This window comes from Tasmannia lanceolata, unplaced genomic scaffold (assembly GCF_043159265.1).
Source record: "Tasmannia lanceolata isolate RefF3 unplaced genomic scaffold, GAP_Taslan_0.1 ptg000025l, whole genome shotgun sequence".
Classification (NCBI taxonomy): Eukaryota; Viridiplantae; Streptophyta; class Magnoliopsida; order Canellales; family Winteraceae; genus Tasmannia; species Tasmannia lanceolata.
Genome location: NW_027518702.1, coordinates 13877408 through 13888953, shown reverse-complemented (window position 1 = coordinate 13888953; position 11546 = coordinate 13877408). Strand labels below are relative to the sequence as shown.

Below are 11546 nucleotides of genomic sequence, written 5' to 3'. Positions count from 1 at the left end.
TGATTTTTTTTCAAAGCTTAAAACTCAGGTCGGGTCGGGCCGGAAATGCACCCTCAACCCGACCCGAATTGCAGGGGTGTCCGACTGTATTACACGCGAGCGACCATAACATGCTATAAGTTTTACTGATTAGGCGGGAAAAAAAGCAAAGCGAGAGAGAGAGAGAGAGAGAGAGAGAGAGAGCGAGCATGGCTCCTGTAGTGCAGAGCTCGCAACCCTGGGTGGAAAAATAGTAAAATCGCCTCTCCCATCTTCATCTTTTTTCAACCCATCTCTCCCCTTTCTCTACTAACTGATTAGGTTTTAATTTTGTGAATCGATACAGTCGACCAAGGCAAGTGAAGGAGGTAGCTCACCAGGACGAGGTCATTCGAGTCCTCACCAACACCCTCGAAACCTCTAACGTAACAACAACAAAAAAATACATAAAACCCATCTCTTTCTCTTCTTTATTTCTCTCTGTCTGTCTCTGTTTATTTTTCTGAAACTTATTTATTATAATGTGCAGTGCCCTCACATGCTCTTCTACGGCCCTCCTGGAACTGGGAAAACTACCACCGCCCTTGCAATCGCCCACCAGCTGTTTGGGTAAATGCCTCAATCAATTATATGTTTTCATATGTGTTTTGTTTAGGTTGTGTGAATAAGTCCTGGGATGGTTAGAGAAAATCTTTATGGATATGATAGGTATGGTTTGGTTGCAGAAGTCTAGGTTTCTTTGTCATTTATATTGTTGGTGGGCGATTGAGTCTAGGAGTCTTGGGTTTTTATATGTATTTAACCAAACATTTATACAATGAAATTCCTCTAAAAATCTAGAAATGGTGACACCCCATACTCAACTCAACTAAGCCTTTATCCCAAACTAGTTGGGGTCGGTTGACACCCATACAGATAACAAACTAATAAATCTTAGGATTAACTTTAATCTAAAAAAACATGAGATAATCAAGTAACAACACATCCATCAAACCATTCAAAAGAAAAAAAAAAACAGCAAAAGTATCAATTTAATCCAGTTCTCTTCAGTGTCCAATTTACGGTGAAAGGGTGACAAATAGGATACAATGAATATAACATTCGAATAAGAGTTTGTTTAGAGGTTTAGGTTTAGGGGAGGGGATATAACAACAAATATTAGGAAAAGATGAGCTAAAAAAAGAGAGTTTATAATACAAAATAAGCTAAAAGAAGAGTTTATAATAAAAGATGATTTTACATCAGGCTTGCACTAGGGAAATGCCAATTTTCAAATAATGATGATGAATTTATTCTATTAAAGTTCAATGATGTCATTCTATTAGAGTTCAATGATGTCAAGGTTTGCAATTTGTTCTACAAAGGATAATAAATAAACTGATTTATTTCTGCTATTTCTATTTGGAATGAAACTTATCACCAAGATACTCAACCCATCCATCAAATCTCAGACTTGCCTTCAACATTAAGGCCACTTTTGGATACCTCTTGTTTTTGTATTTGTATTTGGATTTGGATATAAAATACAATGCTCATGTTGTACGAGGGACGGAAGAAGGAAGGGGCGTCTCACTGCTGCTGCAGCAAGGTCAAGGAGCAGCGAGGGTGAAGATAATTGCCACAAATATTGATTTCCAAATAATGTCTCGCAGAACAGATTTGAAAATCGGATTTTTTTTCACTATTGTAGCTGATTTGGAAATCTAAGGATCTGATCCAGTTCCAAATCTGAACTGCAAATGTGAGAAATCCAAATCTAAATCTTGTGGGTATCCAAACATGGCCTAAGTGTCCATCAAGGTGACCAATAAAGGTTCTCATCGATCCTCTGGCACTTGCTCTGTTGCAACACTCGTGAACCTTGGACTACTTGGACATCATTATGCCACTAGCCCCGCTCTAAGTTTTGATTCCTAACATTTAGTCGAGATCCCAACCTGCTTTGAGCCCCTAAGCAAGATCTGACTTTTTGATGACCTCATCATCACTGGCTTGCAAGAGTAGCTCTTTGGTTTGCACGATCTGTGCTATATGGCCTCCTTCTACATCTTTTTTATTATATTAACACAGCTTGAAGTTCGTAGTTCTGACATGTTACCAACAGCCATGGACAACCATCTTGGACATGTTATCATCTAGTTCTCTGAAGTTAGATGGTTGACTTGCATGGCCCACATTAGTGTCCATATTTTTTTGCATTCTTTTAACGGACAAGATGTGTTCCCTAGTTACAATTTTTTCCTCATTATTCTATATCCTGTAGGTTACAAGACTTATCGCTATATTCCCTCTTTCTTGTTTTCTTTTATTAGACCTGAGCTGTACAAGTCAAGAGTGCTAGAACTAAATGCAAGTGATGATCGTGGCATCAATGTAGTACGAACTAAGATCAAGGATTTTGCAGCTGTTGCTGTTGGTTCTGGTAGCCGTCCGGGGTATGTTGCAATCTTTGGATTCAAACAGTGTACTTTTCGTTGGGAATTTACTTAGATTTATTTTTGCATCTTTGATTTTATTTGGCTTTTGTTTATTGTCAACTATAACAGTTATCCTTGTCCGCCCTTCAAGATCATCATCCTAGATGAGGCTGATTCAATGACTGAAGATGCTCAGGTGCATAAATTGTAACCATGATCCATTCCTTTTATAAGTGTAATTTTTGTGTCACTACATGAACCATAAATGATAAATCACTACCAAGGTTTGAAATTTCCGTTTAGGCCTCAGCCGAAAACGAAATTTCAGTGAAAATCTTATAATTTCGGCCGAGATTTTTAAATTTCAGTTTTGTTTAAATATCGGTCCCGGCCGAAATTCGAAATTTTGGGATTTCGGCCGAAATTTAAAACCATGATCACTGCCTTATATAACTCTTTTGGACAGAATGCCCTGCGACGTACCATGGAAACTTATTCCAAAGTTACAAGATTTTTCTTCATTTGTAACTACATCAGCAGGTTTGTTTCTTCTACTCCCTTTCTTTGTGCTGTGAACAAATATTGAGTGGGTTAGATTTGAAAAATGTTAATTTACATTTTCTGTAGGATTATAGAACCACTTGCTTCCAGATGCGCAAAGTTTAGATTCAAACCACTTTCTGAGGAAATCATGAGCAACCGTATATTGCACATTTGTAAAGAAGAGGGCCTAAATTTGGGTTCAGAGGTGTGGATGTAATATCTCATGTTTTTTTTGCTAAATGGTCCAATGTAAAATTGACTTCATAGAATCTATTATTTGTTCTAACATCTCTGTACATGGTCTACTCATCCATGTAGGCTCTTTCAACCTTAAGCTCTATCTCTCAAGGTGATCTTCGTCGGGCTATAACATATCTGCAGGTGTGTAATGTTTCACACAGATGCTATTTATTAAGTTTATTATAAGTTTTTCTCTTTCATTATGCTTGTAAAATGTTAGGGAAAAATACAGATACACCCCCTCTAGTTTCTGACACATTCAGCTCTAACCCTGACTTTTAAAATGGGACAAGTACACCCCTGAAGTTTTTTTAACGTGACGGAGTAGACGGCGAGACGGAAATGACCAAAATGCCCCTCGTCTTCCCCAACTGAAAATTAGGGTTTTCAGCTTGAAAACTGAAAATTAGGGTTTGATTCAAACCCTTGTTTATTTATCAACGTAAACCTTCGGTTTAAGAATTTTATTTGTCTTCATTCACACCATTATCATGATTTGCACATAAACCCTAATATTTTAGGGCTATTTTTTTGTTTTTATCAATATTTTTTTCTTGAAATGTGGGTTTGATGTAGCCATAGGGTGGGGTTTCATTGTCTGTAGTGGAGATGACGGCGGTGGCCGGAGATGGCGACGGCGGCAGTGGCCGAAGAGGCGATGGCGGCGGTGGGAAATGGCATAACCCTAATCCCTCTGCAAGTAAGGGTATTTCTGTCCTCAAAATATTAACCATGGTTAGTTTCAGTCTTTCCGTCAAGTTAAACTGACGGACCGTTGACGGAGGGGGTGTACTTGTCACGTTTTGAAACGTCATGGAGTGTACTTGTCACGTTTTGAAAGTCAGGGTAGAGTTGAATGTGTCAGAAACTAGAGGGGGTGTAAATGTAATTTTCCCAAAATGTTATGAATATTCCTGCTAAGTTTTAATGTCATAGTGGTAGTTTAAGTTGAAACCAACTCTCAAATTAACCTCGTAGCTATTCTTTCAGATTGTTGATATCAAATTAAATATCTGAGGATTAATGGAGTCTTGTTGGCCCTAAATATGGTATATTTTATTCTAATATAAGACAGCACTGTGCGTTGAGTCAATCTAATATAATTACTTGTGTTGAATGTGTGTGTATGCGTATTTTATTAGTGAGCGTCATTATCAAACAAGGGAGTTTGAATATCATTCCCTATGTATAATATCCTTTTTTGCAAATGGCCATTATGGATGTAATTTCGAATTTTTAATTGTCTCCGTAGAGTTATTATGCTTAAAACAACCATTTATTGGGTTGCGTGTCTTGGAATTTCAGGGTGCGGCGCGATTGTTTGGATCATCTATTTCTTCAAAGGACCTAATTAGTGTCTCTGGGGTAATTTAAATGATATAAGTGCTGAAACATTCGTCTTTGTGCATTTCTCTGAAAGCTTATTTATCTTATGCAATATTCTTCTTTTATCATGATGACCTTATGGACATAATCTATAGCAAGGGTAGTTTTCAACTTTTAACCAAAATTGTAGGAGAGATAATTCAATTTTCATTTATATTATTTTCTACTTCGAACCTAAATAGCTTATACCTATATTGTTTTCTATCTATCACAATTGTTTAATGAATAAATGGGAGATTTCACTTTAAAGCACTAAAAGAGGAATAAACCCTAGTTGCCAGACGAGGAAGCAAGCGATGCAGGAAATGAGGGTTATAGAAAATAGAAGATGCTGGAATCGAAAAGCTCAAAAGTAAAGAGGAGGCATAATTGAAAGTCTAACATGAAACATGTAGAAGCCTCTTTGGAAGCAAACAACAAGTGTATAGAAAGAATAAGTTTATTGTAGGTTGGTTAATGTAGGTAGGGATTACAAGTTGTAAAAAGAACTTCCCGATTGATTAGAATTACAAGTTTTAGGGATTTATAGTATAACATATTTTATTCGTGTAGATTTAATCCTATGTTTTTGGAAAAAGATCCACATAAGCTTTATTTGAAACTTAAATGAGTTTAAAGTTTTAAATACACTTATTTTTAAGTATGCTCTTTCAGCGTTATCAAAAGGAGAAAACATTGTTTTATGGAAAAAATCACCTAAATTGAAAGTGTAATCTTAATTAAGAGGAGACGTGTAGGAAGCATGTAGGAAGCACATTCTCCTAAATTTAGGAAGCGAGAATAACTTAGCTTCCGAAGTAAGCTTCCCATCCAACTTGGAAGAGCTTTAATTTGCACGAATACTTTCTTTTCCTTCCCTTCTTCTCTTCCTTCTTATCCTTCATCTTCATTTTTCTACTTTCTCTTTCAAGCTTGCATGGATGAAGGTTATTAATCGTGACATGCAATTATAGTATTAGATCTGATCCTGGGTTCGTTATCTTCCCTTTGGTTTCTTCCATTTGGTCTGATGTTGGATCTTTCGTCTTTTCTTTTGGTTTCTTCCATTATGTCCCTTGAATTTTTTTATCTTTTTTTCTGGTTTCTTATTTGGGGATGGTATACACTAGATCTGATCTTGTGTTCATCCTTATTGGCGATTGTACCTCCATATGTCTTCTTCCTTGGTATCCCGGATGAAGACTAAGATCTGATTATGCTTTCAGCATTTATGAGAGATCAAATCTCTCTTTGAAACCCTAAATCCATCTTCTACATCCTTCAAAGCCCTAAACCTCCTTTCTACACCCGTCAAAGCCCTCTATCTATTTTCTACCTCCTCAACCATTCGAAACCCTTCAAAAACCATTAGAAACCCTTGATCTGATCTCATTCCCTAGATCTTCACATTTGATAACTAGATCTATCTCATCCTCCCCTTGATCTCATCTTATTCCTCTCCTTAACCCTCTATCCCATAGATCTCACCACGAATCCCTATTTCTACTATAGATCGACCCCACATAACATCCCCCCGCCCCCGCGATCTACTCCTAGGCAAGGTTTTAAATGCCGGTTTAGGTGTCTGTTTCGGCCAAAACCGAAATTTCAGCAATTTCGGCTTAAAATTTCGGTGGAAATTTTGGTGTCGGTTTCGGCTGAAATCCGAAATTTCAGTATTTCAGCCGAAATTTAAAACCATGCCCCTAGATCTCCCACCCCATCTTCCCATCTCTCGATCTAACCCTTCAATAGATCTACCCCTCTTTCATTCTTCACAGACTCTATGCCTTACCTTTCATCCACCCAAACCCTAACCCTTCTTCACGATCCCTCATGGACCACATTGTAATCCATGGTGTTTAAGCTGTGCACCTCCGTTATCTTTCTTTGTGCCAATTAAAGCAGACCTCTAAAAGCCTGTTTAATTTATAATTAACTAGTCAAATGGATGATGATATGAACTAATCATGAGGACTGCGTTGTGCACATGTGTAGACTATTATGTTGTGCCAAAGTGGACTGCTTGTAAGGGACTGTTGTACCATAGTAGTAAGGGACTGCTGTACCAATTGGACCGGAGTAAATAGTGACACAACTCATGATTTCTTAGTACACCACTTATTCTTTCCAGCCCCGAGTTTCCAAAAGAGTCCACATCAAAATTGTGTTTGTGTGCTTGACCGTGTTGGGTTGGGGGGTGGGGAGGTCAACACTTGGGACACCCCCTCTTTATGGGTTTTTCATGAAGGATGCAGTTCCACTTGCAAATCAGATCCTGAGTGGAATAGCCCCTCAACTTGGACTTCACGATACTTCAAAGATAGAGAGTGCATTTAACTTGCCTAACAATCCAATGGACGACATTCTCCTTCCCCTCAAATTTTCTTCTATTTCAGTCTACCCAAAGGACCTAAGCAATTGCAAACGGTGCCAGAGTCCCTAATATTTTCTGATTGACACAAGGTGCGCACAGTGCCAAACTACAAGAAGGAATTTAGAGGAGAACAGGAGCACTAAGGAATGTAGAACATTTACAGGTCCGTTGCCACACAACCCACACAGTGTCAACGTGAATGCCATCCTTTTTGCGAAGAATGCACCAATTGGCATTTTTTCAACTCTTCCTCCTAAGGATGTCTATGGTGTTAGCCTTATCATGCCCCATTATCTAACAAAGTCCTCATACTTTTGGAGCGGCAGAGAAAAAGCCACATCTTGGATTATCGAATGGTGTCGAGGATCCTTAGACAAGAAATGGAAAAAGGAGACGGCCAAGAATAGGTGATTTGGGCATGGGGCCCAAGTCCTCGTTTCCGACACAAATAGACTAACATGCCATCGATCCTCAACCCGTACCTCTCTTTCCTCCCACTTGCCCCAACCTTCCCCGTACTTTCTAACAATAATTCTTCACCAAAGGGAATATCTCTCTTCTACATGCCTCCATAACCTTTTTCCAAGAAGAGCGTTATTTCTAAGGCAAATGTTGCCGATTTCAAGACCTCTATCCTCTTTAGACAGGCACCCAACTTCCTATTTAGCAAGGTGCTTCATTTTTTTGCCCACATCCTTGCCCTTCTGAAGGAAAATCTTGCTGGGTTTTCTCAATCATTTTAGCTACCACCACCAACATCTTAAAAAAGAGACACAACAAGATTTTAAATTTCGGTTTCGGCCGCCACATAAACGGAAACATTTCCTTTTCGGTTGAAAATTCGGTGGGAATCTTGTAAATTCACGGAAACATATGCAAATGAGAGAATTTAAAGATGAAATTTTATTTCTTAGAATAAGCACAAATACACACTTAGAAACCATCACATGAGCAAGACAACCACCGATAATGGTTTAAAAACATCAAACACCTCCTCGTGACATGCACTGTCGCGCATATCTAATAATTTAGAACATACCAAATTGCACCTATAATTCATATAAATATTTATACATCATACATGCACCACATTTTGTATTCAATTCATATAAATATAATTATGAAATATATATTGATATAGTATATACAATGAATACCTTTACAATTTTGTTTTATGCATTTCGGTTGTTTTAGTTTCGGTTTCGGCGGGGATGGAAACGGAAACATTTCGTTCATTTTGTGTCAGTTTCGGTGGAAATTTAAAACCATGAGACAAAGTAGGCCAGATTGTTGACCAATGCAGCCTTGATGAGTGTGATTTTTCCACAATAGATGAAGAACACTTCTTCTAGTGAGCTAATTTTTGCTCCATCTGCTCCACCATTACATCCCAAGGCTCCATAGGAGGCCATGCCCACTCCAAGGGGGATGCCTCGATATGATGCAGACAAATTGATATAGGCGTAGACGCGTAGTTGATGTTTACATGTGGTCTGACTCATCCCCGTATTTGTAGCCTCGCTACTACACTATCAATAAAATTTGTTAATCTTTAAAAAAAAAAAAAAAAATCAGTTTCGACTGGGAGCCAGGAGTGCATCTTCACAACCTGTGCAACCACTTGACTTTGTGGCCGTACCGATCAAGTGATTCCTCATATTGAAATCCATTTCCATTAAAGCTCTGTTCAGTGTTATTTGGGTTTTTTTTGTTCCCATGCAACTCAAGTGCCTCTGCCAATTGGAGGGTCCATGCCAAAGTTGTTTATCAGATAGACAAACACAAGAAGTCATTAATTATTAAATATTCATGTTCTATCTTTTCTATATAATTCTATTTTTTTTGCAAACCTATTGACAAACTGATACAAAACGAGGCTTGTGATGGTACTGTGTAAGAGTAATCGGTAAATACTTTTTCTTTTATTGCTGCCCCATAACGCTTCAAAACTTTTTTTTTTCAGGTAGTCCCCCAGGATGTTGTTAAGGCTCTCTTTGCCGCATGTAAAACTGGTGAATTTGAGTTGGCAAACAAGGAAGTTAACAATGTAATTGCAGAGGGATATCCAGTCTCACAGATGCTCTCTCAGGTCTTGTTATCCAACTTTTTCACCCTCACAATTGTTATTCAGACAGTATTACTAATATGATTTTCTTTCCCAGTTGTTCGATGTGGTTGTAGGAGCAGATGATATATCAGATCAGCAGAAGGCAAGAATCTGCAGAAGATTGGCTGAAGCAGATAAGGTCCTTATTCTACCATTGGTTTGAGTTTGAATTGGACATTATGATTCTTAGCGTGGACTTATATTCTTTTTACCCGTTCAAAACTGATAAATAAACATCTTTTTGGATTAGAAAGTTTTCTTATACTCGAGTCTTTGATGGTTTACGTACCCGATAATAGGCCTGCAGTTTGCACATTCATGCAAAACCCATCAAGTAAAATTGAATTTCTTTAAATTGTGAAGCATGACCTGAGACCTGAGATGTTTGTTCTTGTCTTATTGAAACACATGGTTGGGCATTGTTTCTTACTGTGACCCTTGTGGATTTCAGTGTTTGGTTGATGGAGCAGACGAGTATTTGCAACTAATGGATGTGGCCAGCAACACGATTCGAGCTCTTTGTAACATGCCAGAAGAGTTCTGCTATGAATAATGGTCTGAAGAGAGCAGTATGAGCAACATCTGGTCTTTGCTGTTTGAACTGTGGTTTCTGTTGAGGAAATAAAACAATTTTATCCTGCTATTAAGAGTTTAAGACCATCAAAATTATAAAGAATTGGGATGGAGTGCTTTATGTAAAAGAATTTAGGGTCCTTGTTCTGTCACTCCTTTTCCTTGATTCTTTTACTGTTTCATGACCAACCAAACAGAATTAGCATAACACAGTTTTCTGCTTTATGTTGTTGGTAAGCTCCATCACCCTCATCATGATCAGAAAATCCATCTGGGGATGTCATCGGTCCATAGCAACAAATGAATGGACCTAGTGATGGACCTCAATCCGCCTGATTCCAGGTTCCTTTTTGGTCTAGCCGTAAGCACGAAGAACAAGTCACGGGTGATGAATGGACCTTGTGACAGACCTCAACCCACCTGAATCTAGGTTCCTTTTTGGCGTAGCCGTAAGCACGAAGAACACGGGTGGGTTGATCACTGGCGACCTCCGCATAGGCCTATCTACGAAGGGTGCCCATTGAATCAGCGACGCATGAAAAATTACCTGAGTCTACTACAATTCAATTTGTAGGTTATAAACTGGCGATCTCCGTTACGTAGACTTAACTGCTTGTCCCTAGCAATCCTCATATATTATTATTGTAAAAATTACATTGTTAATTTTCTTCAATAACAAAATTCTATTTTGGCATGAACAATGATAAAGTATAATCAAGGTATTATATCTAATTATCGTGCATATGTTGAGTGCTCTAAATACACTCAAATTAAACGTATTTAAATATAAATTAATCAGAAATTCCACAGTTAATTCCTTAACTTCAATTAGTACATTACAATTAGTCCCGGCAGGGGCAATCGTCCCTCTCTATCTTATAGTGCCCTAAGTCCCATGCCAAATAGTTTAACAAAACCACTTCTCTGGTTACTTAAGCATAATGCCTATAAACTAGTATTTTACATCTCTGCATGTAATTCAACGTTCCAGAAAGTCATATACTAGCCCAACTTTCATGGAATTACATTTTGATCCCATGTACAAATGTGTATTTCACTATTTCTACATGTTGTGAATAAGTGTAGTTCAGTGTGAGACACACCTACACAGAATCAATTCGTTTCCTCAAATACATAGGTTTATCAATCTTTAGGGGCTGACCCCTTTATATAAACCTTAGCAAAACATTCCATGTACCATGATACAATTCCATCAGCTGATCTATGATCCTATCACCACAAATTTGATGTTTATTAAAGTAGGCTAAGAGAGAGTTAGATAACAAACAATAAAAGAAATGGTCTTGCAAGGTCACATAAAATGTCATCAAATCCTAACACCCAAGCGCTTGGCACAATACCTATTCCTTCCACAAGGTGCTTTTGTGCTTATTTTCCCAATGAAATTAAGTTTAACTTAGGTACATGGTGCGATCATACCAGCACAAATGCACTGGATCACCTCCTGAGAAGTCCTTATGTTGCACCCTTGTCACTTTTCCATCTCAAAAAAATAAAGAAGGATATAGCGTAGGGACACTCAATCTTTTAACAGATACCATACCTGGTCCTAAAAATTAGGGGTGCAACTTGGGCCGGGTTGGGTTGGGTTAAGCTTTTTCTAACAAATGAACTGGAATTAACCCCGCAACAACCCAATTTTAAGGTAAAAGCTCAACCCGAATTCCCAAAAACCAAACCTACCCCCAGGGGACAATTAAGAGCAATTTGACAGCCTAATTGTACCTTTTTGAACAACAGGGGAGGACAAATTGTCCTTCTATCAAGGAAAAAAGTAGCCCTTATGCTCTGTTTGGTTCTCTTATTTTGAGAGAAATAGCAGCGTATGTAATTCTAGTAATTCGCCGGAGTGTGTTTGGTTGGAAATTTAAACAAAATGGGGGTGTTTGACCGCCGTGGATTTCGTTCGCTTGTCGGTGACGTG

The 11546-nt window shown here is 38.2% G+C and overlaps 1 protein-coding gene across 1 annotated transcript; it reads left to right on the top strand.

The window, feature by feature from the left end:
• On the top strand, positions 1-10295 carry EMB1968 (ATPase family associated with various cellular activities (AAA)). The gene is made up of 12 exons (XM_077368297.1): positions 1-232; positions 326-404; positions 509-588; positions 2292-2414; positions 2526-2592; positions 2863-2936; positions 3024-3144; positions 3258-3320; positions 4485-4544; positions 8885-9010; positions 9084-9167; positions 9480-10295. Exons 1-12 carry the CDS (start codon positions 189-191, stop codon positions 9579-9581), a joined length of 1023 nt encoding a protein of 340 aa, XP_077224412.1. The 5' UTR covers positions 1-188; the 3' UTR covers positions 9582-10295.
• Positions 10296-11546: the final 1251 nt, after the last annotated feature.